Raw genomic sequence first — 16,986 nt, 5'->3', positions numbered from 1 at the left:
TCTGGATCTAACACATAACTTTTACATAGCATATGTAACATGTAAGCTCCTGTGTAATTCCTTCCCTTAGCATTGCTCAGCAGCTACTGGGCACAGCACAGAATTGAATCTTCTGCATACTAATGTTCCTGTGAGGAAGTTTGCTTCTAGCTTCAAAATTGTCAACTGGCCTTTTTGTCTACAAATGGTAGAAACAAATTCCCAATTTCTGGAGAAGTTTGGATCCAAATATGGAGTTGAATTTAGAGTTGGAACCATATGTGTGTTAAACCTAAATAAGTCCAGCTGCATCAAAATCCATTATTCTAGGTTCAATGTTTACTAAGAATAAACATCCCCTGTAAAATCCTTCTACTTTCTGTACCTACACACAGTTATGGGTATGACCCAGTTCAGCTTTATATAATGTTTATAAATGTTTGTTTATATATAAGCTTTATGTAATGGAAGTAAAATAAACAAAATATAACTGTCAACCAAGTGAATAAAGGTATTGCTTATAAACTCTGCTGCAATGTAATATCTCAGCAAAGACTATACAGGAGGCTTTATTTTATTTATTAGTTATATTACCATTGTGCCTAGGAGCCCTTGTCATGAAATAGAACCCCATTGCACTAGGTGCCATGCAAACACAAAAGTATTAGAGAAGACAACAGCTGGATAAAAGAAGACCGAGGAGTACAAGGAAACAATGTACCCGCCCCCCGGGGCTGGCAGAACGCACCACCACTCCCCAGAGAAATCAAACGGTGGTGGTGGCTAGTGACTCCCTTCTAATGAGGATGGAGGCATCTATCTGCATGCCTGAATGGCATGCTCGGAGGTGTACAAACCTAGTGAGGTGGCTTTAAACTAGATCTGGGCAGGAGCCAAAAGCCCACAGGTGAGTCCAAAATAATGGAAACCTGGGTGAAAGGTCAGAATGTGGGGGGGAACATTGAAAATTGTAGCATGGACAAAGTCGAGACAAGAAAATACAGTGGATAAATCTAATAAACATCTTGGATGTCTGTATACTAATGCAGGAAGTACAAGGAATAAACAGGAAGAAGTAGAAATACTAGTGAATAATCACAAATTGATGGCCATGAAAAAAGTGTCACGTTGTGAAATCTGGTCCCCCTCCAGCAAAATCTGGTCTTATGTGCTTTTACTCTATATGATACATATTTCATGGGGGAGACCAGAGTTTTTCAAGTTGGGGATCCTGACCCAAAATGGAGTTGCAGGGAGAGGTCACAGGGTTATTTTAGGGGGGGTGCAGAATGGCCATCCTTACTTTTGCATTACCTTCAGTGCTGGGTGGCTGGAAAGTGGCAGCTGTGTGACAGCATCCCACCAGCAGCAAAGCAGAAGTAAGGGTAGCAACACCATATCATGCCATGCTTTCTTCTGCGCTGCAGATGGCGGTGGCTCTGCCTTCAGAGCTGGGCGCCCAGCCAACAGCCAGTGCTGTCCAGCTCTGAAGGCAGTGCCGCTGCCAGCAGCAGCATAGAAGTAAGGGTAGCAGTACCGCAACGTCCCCTACAATAACCTTGTGACCCCACCTCCCACCCCCACAACTCCTTTTTGGGTCAGAACCCCTACAATTACAACACCATGAACATTCAGATTTAAGTAGCTCAAATCATGAAATTTGCTATTTTTAAATCCTGGGACTGCGAAATTGACCAAAATGGACCATGAATTTGGTAGGGCCCGACAAAGTTGGCCTAACTGGTATCACAGAAACGTAGTGAAATGATTCACATGACTGTGTAATATTGGCATAGAAGGGTACAGCTTGTTCAGGAAGGACAGGCTGGGAAAAAGGGGAAGAGACGTTGCCTTGTATATCAAAGATGTATATATTTCCACTGAGGTTGAGACAAAAGTGGGAGGCAGACCTCTTGCTAGTCTCAGAATAAGGATAAAGAGGGGGGAAAGGGTGATGTCATGGTAGCAGTCTACTATAGACCAGATAACCAGGAAAAAGGGGTGGATGAGACTTTTTAAAAAAAACTAATAAAATCATCCAAAACACAGGAATTGAGTCGTGATGGGGACTTCAGCTACCAGACATCTGTTCGGAAAATAATACAGCAGGGCATAAATTATTCAGCAAGTTCCTGGTATGCAATGGAGACAACTCATTATTACAGAAGGTGGAGAGACTAGGGGAGAGGCTATTTTGGATTTGATGCTGACAAAGTGGGAGGAAGTAATTAAAGGTGAAAGGCAACTTGGGTTACAGTAGCATGAAATGGTAGAGTTAATGATTCTAAGGAATAGTAGCAGGGGAAAACAGCAGAATAAAGACAAAGGTCTTCAAGAAGGCTGAGTTTAATACTCAGAAAATTGTTAGTTAAGAGCCTGTGGGAAGGAAGTCTGAGGGGGAAAAAAGAGCGCAGACTCAATAACTGCATTACAAAGAGACCTTCATTCCTTTCCAATAATCTAGAACCATGATAGAGAAGTTGTTCTGAATTTCTCTCTCTCTCTCTCTCTATACATACACACAGAAAACATGAAAAAATGGGTGTTGCCATACCAACTATAATGAGTGTAATCAGTTAAGGTGGGCTATTGTCTCCAGGAGGGGCAAAAAAACTTTTGTAATGATAATCAGGATGGCCCTTCTTGTCAATTGTTGGGAAAGTGTGTGTATATATATCTTCCTACTGTATTTTCCACTGCATGCAGCTGATGAAATGGGTTTTAGCCCACAGAAGCTTATGCTTAAATAAATTTGTTAGTCTCCAAGGTGCCACAAGAACCCCTGTTATTTTTGACAATTTAGATATCTTCAAGTCACAGGGCTTGATGAAGTACATCCTAAAATACTTAAGGAACTGACTGAAGAGATCTCTGAGCCATTAGCGATTATCTTTGAGAACTCATGGAGGACAAAAGAGATACCTGAGGTCAGGAAAAAAGGGCAAATATAGTTCCTACCTATAAAAAGGCAAACACAAACAATCCAGGGAATTATCACTCCTCTTAACTGAGGTCCTGAGAAAGATAATAGAGCAAATAATCAAACAATCTGTAAGCACCTAGAAGGTAATAAGTAACAGTCAATTTAGATTTGTCAGAAACAAATCATGTCAAACCAAGCTATAGCTTTCTTTGACAGAGTAATAAGCCTAGCAGGTAACTGCTGCTGCTTCCCCTATCAATGGCTCACAATTGAGCTGGAAGGGCATATTGAGTGGGGTCTTGCAAGGATCTGTCCTTCTCTGGTTCTAATCAATATCTTTGTAAATGAATTGAATAATGGTATAGAGGGTACATGTATAAAATTTGTGAATGATACCAAGCTGGGAGGGGTTGCAAGCACTTTGGAAGACAGGAATAAAAATCAAAACAATCTTGACAAACTGGAGAAATGGTCTGAATTAAATAGAATGAAATCCAATTAGGACAGATGGAAAATACTACACTTGGGAAGTACTCCAATAATCCATTGCACAAGTACAAAATGGGAAATGACTGCCTAGGAAGGAGTACTGCAGAAAAGGATCTGGGGATTATAGTGGATCACAAACTAAATATGGGTAAACAATATTATACTGTTGCCAAAAAAAGCAAACATTCTGGGATTCATCAGCAGGAGTGTTGTAAGCAAGACACAAGAAGTAATTCTTCTACTCTGCTCAGTACTGATAAGACCTCAGCTTGAGTATTGTGTCCAGTTCTGGACACCACACTTCAGGAAGGATGTAGACAAATTGGAGAAAATCCTGAGGAGAGCAACAAAAATGATTAAATGAAAGCCCCAGGGGAGTGGCAAATGGATAACGGGGAAGGAAAATGTTGCCAAGTATGCTTCTGCAACTGCCCCTGCCAGCTACCAAGAGTTTGTCTTCATTCCCATTTATGGAGAAGAAGAGTAAGCAGCCAGGCTGTACCAATGGATGTCTGTAGATGGGAGGTATCTCAGGAGTGGAGCAGCTCACAGGTGCTTTTGCAACAGTCCCTGCCAAGTAGCTGGGGTTTATTGTCACTCCCAGTTCAGTGGGGAAGGGTACATTTACATTTACTTTTAAAACCCACAGCAGTGAGTCTGAGTCTGGGTCCAGAGGCTCCCGTTTGTGCTACCGTGCTAAAAACAGTCGTGTAGACGTTCAGGCTCAGCCCCTGAGGCCCCAGCTCCGGCCCGAGCTCCAGCCCAAGCCATAATGTCTATGTTGCTGTTTTTAGCACCCAGCCCTTGTCTGAAGACCCAGGCTCTGAGATTCCTGCAAGTTTTGCAGACATATCCTGAGTGGCCTGGCTGTGCAACTGAATGCTATGGTCATGGGCTGTATTTAAAAAACTTTAGTAGAAAGCATTGCACATCTGCTCTTTGAGAGGCCTGCAGTGTGTATTCCATTGTTCCAGCCATACAGTTGCATGTGGATATTTTATTAAAACTATTTTCTTTAGATTTGTGGTCCACCCCAAGCATTCATTTAAAGATGTATATAAAAAGGATCCTTTCACTATTCCTATCCTATTCTTCGCCTTGTTGCATTACTGGAGTTATTCCAAGAAGAACATACTGCTCTGGGAGCCCAGAGCACACTGGTGATATCAAGAGCTCTACACTGTACATTTTAAATAGAAATTCAGAACGACTTCTCTATCATGGTTCTAGATTATTGGGAAGGAATGAAGGTCTCTTTGTAATACAGTTGGGTCTTGTTTCTGATTTTGATAAAAGTTTCTTATCTATGTTCTCATGCCAGTAGATTAGGGCTGCTCAGATTTGTAATTCATAGGAGCAATTAAACAGTAGGCAATTCTCTTGTACTATTTTCAGATAATTTAATTTTTATTTGCTTCTTCTGAGTGTGAAAATTTAGTAACGTGATAAGTGTTAGTTCTAAAATGCTTTGTTAAAGCTTATACCACTTTTCTTAATTATATTTTGCTGGAAATGCTTTGCCCCCATTATCGAGTGACTGCTGAATTTGAAGGGAGATCTTTTGTACACGTTTCTTCTATGTCACATGGAAGCAGTATTAAGTCAATAAAGTTTGAGGAAAGAGACCGATCTTTGAACCTGTTGATAATGATAGTGTGTTTTTCTGAGAACTTTGTCATTTTGCATTTATACTTCTTTTCCCTTTATGCCTGCTGGACAAAACTTGGCTATTCCTTTTAGTATACCTCGTAGAAAAATACAATTAAAATAGAAATTCATACTGTGTTTTCTTTCTGAAACTCTCACTGACCCATACAGCAGTGCTGCAAAATTTCAGCATTCAGAAAAGAATTGAGGAAATACTGTAAAGAGATGGAGTTTGACAAAGACTACTGTATTAAGATGAACGATGGGAACAAAATTCCTGCAGTGGGATTTGGTACCTATTCCCCTGATGCAGTAAGTAAATCTTTTGTGGCTTTCTTTGTCCGTAACCTGTTGATTAACATTGCTGGGCACTACTATAACCATTGCCTGTAGCACTCCAGAAAGATCTGCAAGATGAGATCGCTGTATATCTAGTTTATAAAACTATTGACAGTGTCTGGAAAGTGCTTTGGGAGTTTGAGTGAAACATGGTGCCTGTATAGAGGTGTAAGAATATCATCATTCTGTGAGAAATGGTTTTTGTTTTTTATTATTTGAGTGAATCTCATGCTGATTCATGACTCCTTGACCTAGCTTTGCGAAAACATCTGATCAATAGCAACCCCAACCACTCACACCTTGAACCCCCACATGCATCTGTCAATTGACCTCTGTCTTGACCTCCAGCACCCAGATATGCTAGTCCAGAGCCACTATGTAACTACCCATGCATCTTTGCCCTGACAGCACTCCCTTTTCCAGTTTTCAGCCCGTGTGTCTCTGCCAATGCATTTTGATCCGAACCTCAGCTAAATGGAAACCAATTTCCTTTAAAGAGAAGTTAGTTATTTTTACTTGTAGTGCTGCTCACTGAATTACACTGAGGGAAGGAAGATGAGAACATTTCCTATTTCTCCCTTCTCAACAGTCCTGCTACCTGCTGATCCCATTGTGGAGGGGACGGGTCTAGCGGTCAGAGCAGGGGACTTGGAGTCAGAAGATCTGATTCTGCCTCTGAGTCACTTATGTAACTTTTGGGCATCTTACTTGCCTCTCTGTGTTTTAGTGTCCCCAGTTTTGTAAAATTGTGATCACACCTGAATTACCTCACTGGATTTAGCTCATAAGGATAACATTTTCAAAAGCACCTAAAAGACTTAGAAGCCTACATCTCATTGAAAGGCACTTGGAAAAGGCACTTGGAAATGGCACTGCTTTTGAAGATTTTACTCTGAGTTCGTAAAATTGCATTTCGATTCTCAGATGGAAGGTGCTAAAATGTGCAATTTATTACATTTTTTAAAGTCTTTACTTATTGTTTGCTCCTTATTCCTATTAAGCCTGACTAAATACTGTGTTTAAAAAAACAAAAAGTAAAGGCCCCTCTGAAGAGGACAGCTGCATGTGGATCTCTTTCCTTCTACCTGGTACGTATCAGCCTCGTGGCACCATGACATGTATAGTGTCCTAGGAATAAAGGTGAAGCACAGATGTTTTCTGTAGAGCTCAGTGTCTCAGCTCTTTCCAGTGAGTCCCTCTAATCAGCAGGAGTGATATAATCTCTCTCCTCTTCCTCCCCCCACCCCAAAAAGGCCACCTCCTAAAATATGACTTTCCTACACACTACAATCTATGTAGACTGCAGCTGTTCGCTCAGGCCTGTCTCTCAGTTATACTAAGGCACCTTAGGACCTCCACTCCACTCAGCAGAGGTAATGCATGGGATTTGAGAACCGTCGCCTGCTTCCTGCCAGGAACTAGTGTATTGGAAGCTGGTGGGAACCACCTGGCCAGCTCAAGCCCTTGACTCTCCACACTGTGGGAACTGGGGCACTATCTGGCTGCCCAGCAGCCCTCCCTGCCCTTCTCCCTGAGCGGGCCACCTATGCACAGCCAGGGGCTCCCCGGGCAGGAAGGGTGCAACAGATCCAAGCTGACCTCCCAAATGAGCCCAACGATGTGGTGCAGAGCCCGGCTGCCATGAGATACTCCCCAGGGTGCTCGCTCACTGTTGCCCTGGTGCTCCTGGCTCTGCTGCTTTTCCTCAGGCCAGAGGTGACATGTGGGTTGATCAGATGTAACCCCTCCCCCGAAAACTTTAACTTGTGCCCACTCAGATTTATGCATCATCTCTGACTGCCAGAGTGATGTAAAGAGTGTGATGTTGCACTCCATATGTTTTCTGGAAATATGCTTATGGGTGTGAATATGATGTAACTGGAATATGCGTTACGCAAAAGGTCTTTTGTAAGGTATCATTACAAAAGTTATAACCTACTGAATATATTTTTATTTGTATGCAAGTATCATTCCTGCATTGAAGTTAAAAATATGAAGTATAACTATGAGGTCCTACTGTAATTATGCAAAGTGTGGGTCATTAATGGAGGTTTAGAATCTTGATGGCTCCCATTGACCAGAAATCATTGTTAATCAGTTGTAAATGGCCTTAGTTACTTGAAAGCCTTCCTGTGTACATATGGGCCAGACAGTGGGGACTAGGGGGTCTTACAGTGACATGTGACCGTGTCACCTTATAATGAAATCCATCTTAAATCTGATACTTTTCCATTTAGAAGGAGGAGTGGGGACCAAGAGAGACAAAATATTCCCACTTGTGCAAAAGCTATAAAAGGGGGTAGAGCAGGACTAAGGGGGGGGCAGTCATGAGAAACCCCTGCTTACCACCTGAGATGTCTGCTGGAACTAACAAGGACTCTCCCAGGGGAAAGGATTGGGCCCAGACTAGGAAGGAGTCTAGTCTGTGAAAGAAGCTTGTTGGAACATCTCAGAGGGTGAGATATTACCTGTAATCAGTTTCCTAATGTATTAGGCTTAAACTTTATTTTGCTTGGTGACTTACTTTGTTCTTTCTGTTGTTACTTGAAATCACTTAAATCCTTAATACTTAATAATACTTAATACTTAATAAAATCACTTTTGTTTATTAATAAACCCAGAGTAAATGATTAATACCTGGGGGAGCAAACAGCTGTGCCTATCTCTCCATCAGTGATACAGAGTGCGAACAATTTGCAAACTTACGCTAGATAAGCTTTATACAGAGCAAAATGGATTTATTTGGGGTTTGGATCCAATTGGGATCTGGGTGTCTGGGTGCTAGAGACAGGTAATCTGCTGAGCTGTTTTTAGTTAAAGTCTGCAGCTTTGGGGGTGTCAAAATAACCTAGTCCCAGATTTGGACCTTAGCGTCCAAAATATGGCGGTTAGCATGAAAACCTCCAAGCTTAGTTACCAGCTTGGACCTGTACGGCTGCCACCACCCAAAAAATTAGAGTGTTTTTGGGGCACTCTGGTCCCCACAAAAACCTTCCCTGGGGACCCCAAGACCCAAATCTCTTGAGTCTCACAACAAAGGGAAATAATCCTTTTTCCCTTCCCCCCTCCAGGTGCTCCTGGAGAGCTACACAGAAGCAAACTCCGTGAGTCTAAACAGAGGGACTCCCCCACCCGTTCCCAGTCCTGGAAAACAGAATTACCTCCCTCTTCACCCAGAGGGAATGCAAATTCAGGCTAGTTAATTTAACACACACAGACCTCCCCCCTGACTTCTTCCTCCCACCAATTCCCTGGTGAGTACAGACTCAATTTCCCTGAAGTTTCCCAGTAAAGAAAAACTCCAACAGGTCTTAAAAAGAAAGCTTTATATAAAAAGAAAGAAAAATACATAAAAATGGTTTCTTTGTATTAAGGTGACAAATACAGGGTCAATTGCTTAAAAGAATATTGAATAAACAGCCTTATTTAAAAAGAATACAAATCAAAGCACTCCAGCAACTATATTAATGTAAATACAAAAGAAAAACAATAGAAACCTCACTGCCTTACTATATTTTGTACTTACAACTTGGAAACAGAAGATTAGAAAGCAGGAAATAGAAAATCCTTCCAAAGCTGAGAGGGATAGGCAGACAGACCAAGACTTCGACACACAACAACCCTCCACCCCGATTTGAAAAAGTCTTGTTTCCTGATTGGTCCTCTGGTCAGGTGGTTCAGATTACTTCTTTCCAGGTGAAAGAGACATTAACCCTTAGCTATCTGTTTATGACAGGGGGCCTGGCCCAGACCCTGGGTCTGTGTTGCCGCTGGCTAGCATGTCTGGCTCAACAAGGCAGGGTTCTGGAGTCCGAAGCTAGCAGGGAAAATGGGCTGAGAGGTAATTTCAGCACGTCAGGTGACAGTCCCAAGCGGATCTCTGTGACTGAACCCATCACAAAGGGGCCTAGTGTAATGAGAATCAAGCCCACTTGTATTAATAAGGCCTGATTCTCCTTTCACTCTAGGTTTTATGCCATTGTAACTTCATTGACTTCAATGAGAGCAGATTTAGGCCCACAGGCTAGATTCTCCTTCATACTGGGAGAGAAATTGTTCAACAAATTCCTAGATGAAGCTTGAAAATTAAATTTTAAAAAAGGCAAATAGGAAATCAGAAACCAATGTAGGAACTGGCTTTCTTTGCCCTTCTCTAGGACTCCCCAAGAAGTTCATTTGCCCTTCCCTTAGGTCTTGCTTATCATTATTTTTTTTCTTTATCACATCTGATATATCTGCTAGGAAGCAGGGCTATTGTCGGACTTTTTTTACTCATTAGTCTTAACAGAGTCAATATGGACCTAGCTGGAAGAAAGCTGAGTCATTGTCAAGAACCAACAAGGGTTCATAAAATCATAGTTCTCACCAAACAGTTCTAATAGCTGCCTTTGTTACAACTACTCATGAAAGGAATGTGGTCCTGCCAAACCAAGAGTTCAAAACCATAAATTAGTTTTGGCAAAATCATGAGTGTGACTTACAAATCATGATATTTAAAAAAAAAAAAGTCAATAGCTCAGCCAGACTTGGGGTTCTAATCCATAGTGAATGCTGATATTAGATTCTAACAGCTCCTGGTCTCGGGGTCCTGTATTAATTGTCCTTAGAATCTTGTAAAAAGGAAAGCTGAAATAATGGGCATGATTCTCTGTTGCCCTGAATTTTAATGAGTCATTTACTCCTGTGCACAGTGAGAGCAAAAAATACCTGCTATGTCTGAATAGTAGCTTTTTACACATACATTCCATTTACTTTGTTGTGGTGTAAATAATAACATAAGATGCAGGGCAACAAAGGATCAGGCCCAGAATCCTTGAATTTCCTTTAAGGTAAATTCTAAATGTGCCACTCTACTTTGAAGTCTTTCTGATGGTGATCAAAGCTCTAGGTGACTGGTATAAAATATCCCTAATCCAGAGAGACTGACACAACACCTTCTTAACCGGTAGGTTCAGAAAAGTAAATGCGAGGAGGCTGTAAAGGCGGCTATTGAAGTTGGATTCCGCCATATTGATGGAGCCTTTGTATATGGGACTGAGGAGGAGGTTGGGCGAGCCGTTCACAAGAAGATTGCAGATGGAACTGTCAAAAGAGAGGACATGTTTTACACAGGAAAAGTAAGTGGGTTTTGTTTTAACACCAGTATTTTTACCCTACTGCTTCCTGTGCTAATTATTTTTTCTAATTTATGAAGAATGGTGTAACCTCCTCAAGGCCAGTATTGAAAGGATTCCCTTTAGGGGAGTATTATTCACGGATGTGGAAATTTGCTTTCTATACAAAGTTACAGGTTTGAGCACAAGGCTCACCTCTACATGTGTGAAAGTGAAGCTAAAATGGCCTCTTCATGCCCCTCAAAGTACAGATCACCAGACAGAACTTTTTTTTAAGCCACAATGAGCCTTTCTAAGCTTCCTGTGCACAATGGTGACACTGCTTGAAAGTGTAGATTTCTTTTGAAAAGTGATTGTGTGAAAATGGCTCCTTCTTAGTCAACCAACTTGTTCCCTGTGTGCATTCACAGTCCTATCTGTGTTTTCAGTTGAATTAAAAATAAGCTCTCATTCCTTACAGCTCTATAGAAATAACATGGCTAAGGGAGAGTCAGGTGGATTTTATTCCTCCTCGGGTCTCATCAACAACATTTACTAATTTCCAATCAATAACACTTCTACAAACCAATTAAAAGCAAGGGATTATCACTGAGAGCAAGATTTTTAGACATTGGGGTTGCAAAGGTGTCACTGAGCGTATAATTTGTTCTCCAGCATCTTTATTTCTGGAGGTGATGGACAAGAAGCAAAGAACCCAGCTTGATCCGGATTGAGTTTGTGGAGCTGTCAATTGGAATAGCATACTTTTACTTGTAAATGGGGCACATTTGTATTGAATCGCTGAGAGTCAATATTTAACCTCAAAATCTCATTTTTACAGAGTCACTTTTCAGAGTAGAACCACGTAGTAAATGGAGATCAGATGGCAAAAAAGTAGAAGAGGGTTCTTGGGATGGGATTCTTTCCACATAAGAACTGACATCTTGTAAGAAATGGCATTTATATGAACTCCCATCTCCTGGTACCCAGAGACAGACCAGAACTGTGTACAGAACTCAGTCACATACCAAGGAACATCTTCCATTCCATTCTTCCAAGGGCCACCTAATGAACTCGGACAACAGAGTGACTCCTAATAACCAAGGAGAACAAATTTAGCCAGAAAGATTTTAAACCTGAGTGTGACCTCACATAGGGTTGCTGTACTAAGCAAGTGCATTTCTCACATCCTGGCTGTGTTTCAGCTCTAACCCTGCTTCTTCAGGAAACATTCACTTCTCACTCTCATGTAAGGTGGTTGCGTGCAAAGATGCACAACACAACCCTTCTGCTAGAAAAGTAAAGCCAGTGGTATGCCATGAATAAGACAATTTAGAAAAGTGGTTTTTACAGAAAGAAGAGAAAAAAGAGAACTTCTTCAAAAAGAACAGTTGTTTCTGAATCATTACAGCTTGGGAGTACCTTTCACCGTCCTGAACTTGTGCGCAGTTGCCTGGAACAATCGCTGAAGAAACTTAAATTTGACTATCTTGATCTCTTCATTATCCATATCCCTGTCTCTCTAAAGGTAAACATTTTTTGTACAAAATATACACAAGAAAACAAATGTTTGGTAGTATATCCATAGGCCAAAGCAGAGCTGTTTTTAAAAAAAGACTCGTAGTCCATCTAGTCATATGTCCAGTCTACAAAAGTAGCCTATGATGGGTGCTCGAGGGAAAGGCAAAAGACAAAAAAAAAACTAATGCATGAGGCATACTCTGTAATGCAAAAAAGAAAATTGAGAGGGGGACTTATATTGTGTCTCATTCTCAGTTGATATATAGTAATCATGTAGGTTAACAGTCTTATGCTTTTACTTACAAACTGTCTGTAAAACTCTTTAAATTCAAATATACACTTAATGATCAAAAGCTAACTAGTTACTCTGGAAATTCACCAGTAATCTATAAAACTAATCTGAGGTTACTGTGATTACCCTTCTCCCCCCTGCCCAAGAAATCAATTATAACCTCTTTAGTCCATTAAGTCAAGCTTCTTTCTCTTTGTCAATAAAGATGCATTTTGTGTGACACCATATCATGATTTATCTGTACTATCTCTAGGCCCTAATTGCTTTCCACATGCATGCTTTGTTTTCACAGCATATAAACACGATTTCTTATGAAAATAGTGTTTCGCTGAGCTCATTAATTTTCCAATATTAACATTTATTGTCTTATTTACTCAAAATTATTTCTAGGCATCTAGGGTGAAATTTACTCATGGAACACAAGGTACGCTATATATTTCAGTCATATATAGGCCTTTTACTCAAAAGTGATATGTAGCTAAATTCCCTAGCTCAGTTTGACAATTTACAGAGGCTGCTCTGCCTCTAGAGAAGTAGGAAATTCAGTTCAGTTCAAGGTAGTTTTAATTCCAATGATATCAGTTTTGTTCTGGTGCTGCTGGAGTCTTCCATTAGGGACTTTAAAGAAAGGGAATTAATAAAATGAGATAACTCTCAAATGTTTCTGGTAGGGAAATTCTTCATGACTGGGCAATGATCCAGCTCTTAGTGTCTCATCCAAATATTTTTAGCTTGTGGGAATCCAAATGGTTTAGATAAAACCATTCTATTATTTTTACCAGCTTTAATGTTTGACACTTTCCCTCCTTCCCCACTCCTCCTGGTTACAACTCCTTCCTTGGCCACAAAATAGTTAAAATCCACTTGTGTAAAAAAACATCACAACCAAGGGGGATTTTCCTTTTGTTTTTAAGCCTGGTCCAGATTTATCACCAATGGATGAAAACGGAAAACTCATTTTTGATATTGTAGATCTGCGTCAAACTTGGGAGGTGAGTGACATGAATGACACAGTGTTAATTAAGAGCCCATCCAGTTTCCTTAGGTAGCCAGCTGACGGTTACCGGAACAGTGTTCAGAGTTCTATCTGTTTTTTAGTCCTATGACCTTTTTAGAGGGTTAGAGAGACTGTAATTGTTATGTATGTGGGAGGCTGGGATTGTTAGTAAGATATGGTCATGAACTGCCTATTGATAAAGTGCAGCTTCACACCAGCAAGTAACTACGTATATAAAAATGACACCTTCACACTTCACAGATCTGACCCTTGTGTGTATTGAGCATCGCTGCTGCCAGCTTTAGCGACACAAATAAGTTTGGGCTGCTTTTTGCTCGTTAGCCCTGCAGCACCAACTAGTGATGCTCCTTCATGTGAATCATCAACAGATTTTCTTACTAAAATCAAACCAGTGGCACCTGTGTTAATAAAATGATGATGTTGCTCAAGTGTCACTGAGGGCGTCATCTGAAGACGTTGGGGCTGCAGAGGTGTAGTTGAACTGTTCTTCTTAGTGATGATGCACAAGTTGAGAAGAGTCCAGCTCAATTGTCAGATTTCGGCCAGGTCTGCATACAGTTTTCATCCCACTTTAACTATTTCATTTAGGGGGAGCAATTTTTTTTAACAAAATAGTTGAATTGGTGCAAGCCCTAGAGTGAAGGCAGTTTTACCAGTACAGTGATACCTTGCACTGGGGTATTTTATTCCCCTAAATGTATGAGAATAAACTATGCCATCACAGGCTCCTTTATAGCAGCATGACTGTATCCACCTTTCTGACACTCCTCTGGGGCAAGAAGGGGCTTCTATTTTGTTTCAAATATCCTTTTCTGGATAAATACATTACTATAGATCTGGTTCAGAGTACAGTGTATGGTCTTCTGCCTGTACCCTTAGTTGTAGGGGTATAAAATAGTCTAAATGAAGAAAAGAGCACAGTAATTCTACAGCCCTCAAAAAAGGCCAGGTTCCTGCAGTCTCTCACAGAGTGAAGATTTACAGTCCCTTGGCAGGAGATCTGGACTTCTTGTCCCCTATGTGCCCAAGCAACCAAGGCAAAGTCCCAGGGCTCCAAAAAGAGAAGTATAGAAAAGCCAGTCCCTCTACTTCCTTAGAGAGCCCAAGAGGTCAGTGCACTCAAGCAATTTCCCCAGGAAACAACCCCTGTCCTCTGGGGAGCTCTAGCTCTGCTTTCACCAGATTCCTCGTCAGACTGAGCCAGTATCCTCCCTTTTAAGCACTAGCCAGGCTTGACAAGCTTCATAGGTGCGATGGGTTGTGCCCAGAGAAGCTCTTTAACCCTTTCTGACTGCTGTGGGAGCTGCCCCATCATACTAGGAGAGGTCTACTACATCAGTGTCAGACTGATATAGTTAAAGCAGCACAATAACTGTGCATAGACCAGACTGTCAATGAGTGTTCAGGGCTGCTAGTTAAATGAAATGTATTTTCACTAGTAAACTGAGCAGATCTGAGGGGGAAATTACTGAGAGACAACAAACAGGAAACCTCACATGCCTGTTTTACAGAATCACTTTGTAGAGCAGAACCGCACTTAGAGATGCTTTGGCCTTCCCTGGTCTTAGGACAGGGATATTGTCAGGGACAGAATCGTAGTCTGTGTTTTACATGTGGTGATTTCCACAGAGGAGGGATGAAATATTCTGCCCTAGAGTCATTCAAGTTGAGGACTCCATCAGATCCCTAATTCTTTAGCTTATGCTTTGTGAGTAGCTCAGCACTGCAGCTTTTTAGTGGGCCAGCCTGTCAACATTGAAGAACTAGGTTCAAAGTCTGTCCATGTTTACCCACATTACAAAGTCCATCACTCAGTTTAATACCATTGGTGCTTCTATATCAAGAGAGGCCAGAAATGAAATACAAAGGGGCATTGGGTTAGAATCAAGGTGCATTGGTAGAGCTTTGGGGGTTCTAATTATTCACTCTCCCTGGTTCTAACTGGTGCTATTGGTTCCTCATTTTCATGAGTACTGACTTAACTCCCTCATTTAAAAAGAAAAAGCTAAAACTTCTCCTGTGATATGTGCTTTCCCTTCAGTGGACTCTAGCAAGCTTTTTCTATTAAATGTAAAAAGTAAACCGAACTTACAACATCTGTTTTCATAGCAGTGCTTGTGATCTATGATTCTGTAGTCATTTCCTGGTGTACATCAGACACCACAGTACGGCTACTATCGGTAAATATAGACATTCTAATGGTGACCATTACACTTGTCCATCTGCTTCAGTATTTCTTGTTTTTCCTCCTTAATTTTCATTCTGAATTTTTTTGTGCCATAAAGCTCTTAAACTGGTATTCATAGTCCCATACTTGGGTGATACCCTTATTTCTGTATTGTTCACTAGCAGTGATTGAGTTCTTTATGTATGAAGTATAAATAGAGAGGAAGCTATGGAGAGAGGTGGTGGCCAGATTGTCTGTCTACTTTCTACTGGGGGAAAAGATTACTTTGGAGCAAGATCTAATGCCTAAGTGAACGGTTGGAAAATGATTGTCTCTAAATCAGAGTTTCTTTCTAGAACAAATCAAACTTCCCCTACTGTATGTGTAGTAATATTTTGTTGGAATAATTTTAAATTGAGTGGGCCCAGTTGAGTCTAATTTTTCTAGTCTCTCAGAAATTCTACTACCCATAGTGATAATGGAACTGGCCGTTGTTGTTTTCCCCAGGCCATGGAGGCATGTAAAGACGCAGGCTTGGTGAAGTCCATTGGAGTGTCCAACTTCAACATCAGACAGCTGGAGATGATCCTGAACAAACCAGGGCTCAAGTACAAACCTGTTCTCAACCAGGTAAAACGCTGAGCTTTGGATGGAGACCTAAAAGTGTTGAGTTAGAAGAAATTCAGAACTTGTGGTCAGTGAAGAGTTTCATTTACGGGGGGAGCTAATGTCCATCCTTTCTTTTAAATCAAAAGGGAAACTTCCTTATTGCTCCACTTCAAGTAGACACAACCCACAACAGTTAGACCTGATACTGAACTCCTCAGAATTTGTGGGTGTTGCGAGAGCTGACGTTAAAGACAGGGGCCATTATCAGCTACAGGTTCAGATTCAGGTTCTGAAAAAAAAGAATAGTTCAATGTTGTTTGGAACAAGGGCCTTGTTTGTGCCCATCACTGAAATGATAAACTTATACATATCAAGAAAGAATGAAGCAGAAAATACCCATAAAGGAAACAGTCTCTGAGAGAGGCAGGAGAAAGATAAGCTCTGTACATCCAGAGATCCTCATTCCACCGCTATGGGAATAGACTTTCATAGCAGCAGCCTTTCTGTGCTTGGAATGTGACGATGTTTTGTTACCAAGTTGTCCAAACTCATACTTGGAAATGTGGCTTTCAGGCAGTAGGCTCAGAGAGAGAGGATTCAGATGGATTATGTTGTTTTCTTATCCATTTTCCTACCCTTCACATAGATACCCAGATGTATTCCATACATGCTGGATAAAGAGGAAGAACTGAGTTATATATGATAAGCAAAATAACGCAGGATATGCACAGTATCCCATAGTCAGCTTTTGAAAGTCATTTTGCCTCTCAACAAAATTTTTTTCAAACTTGGCATAGAACAAGTTCTGTATGGAGGGTACTATATAGGTAGGAGGTAACTTTTTAAATTTTTAAATCTAAACTGTTTTAAATTTCATTATTAAAATATGCAAGGGGAAAAATGTCTTAT

At 40.9% G+C, this 16,986-nt stretch overlaps 1 protein-coding gene across 8 annotated transcripts in view; it reads left to right on the top strand.

Moving 5' to 3' along the window:
- The window catches only part of LOC127058850 (aldo-keto reductase family 1 member C3-like), a 202,559-nt gene that overhangs the window by 146,709 nt on the left and 38,864 nt on the right, over positions 1-16,986 (top strand). For 2 of the 8 annotated variants that reach the window (XM_050969224.1, XM_050969234.1), the window contains exons 2-7: positions 5,210-5,350; positions 10,327-10,494; positions 11,882-11,998; positions 12,674-12,707; positions 13,208-13,275; positions 15,976-16,098. In XM_050969224.1, coding sequence (XP_050825181.1) covers positions 5,210-5,350; positions 10,327-10,494; positions 11,882-11,998; positions 12,674-12,707; positions 13,208-13,275; positions 15,976-16,098 — 651 coding nt within the window. Of the gene's footprint in view, positions 1-5,209; positions 5,351-10,326; positions 10,495-11,881; positions 11,999-12,673; positions 12,708-13,197; positions 13,276-15,975; positions 16,099-16,986 lie in introns of those variants that run through there. The other 6 variants (XM_050969262.1, XM_050969243.1, XM_050969282.1 and 3 more) reach the window with 6 other exon arrangements.

The sequence above is a fragment of the Gopherus flavomarginatus genome, chromosome 1, assembly GCF_025201925.1.
Source record: "Gopherus flavomarginatus isolate rGopFla2 chromosome 1, rGopFla2.mat.asm, whole genome shotgun sequence".
NCBI lineage: Eukaryota > Metazoa > Chordata > Testudines > Testudinidae > Gopherus > Gopherus flavomarginatus.
Note: the sequence above shows the minus strand (reverse complement) of the source record. Positions and strands in the feature narration are given on the sequence as shown.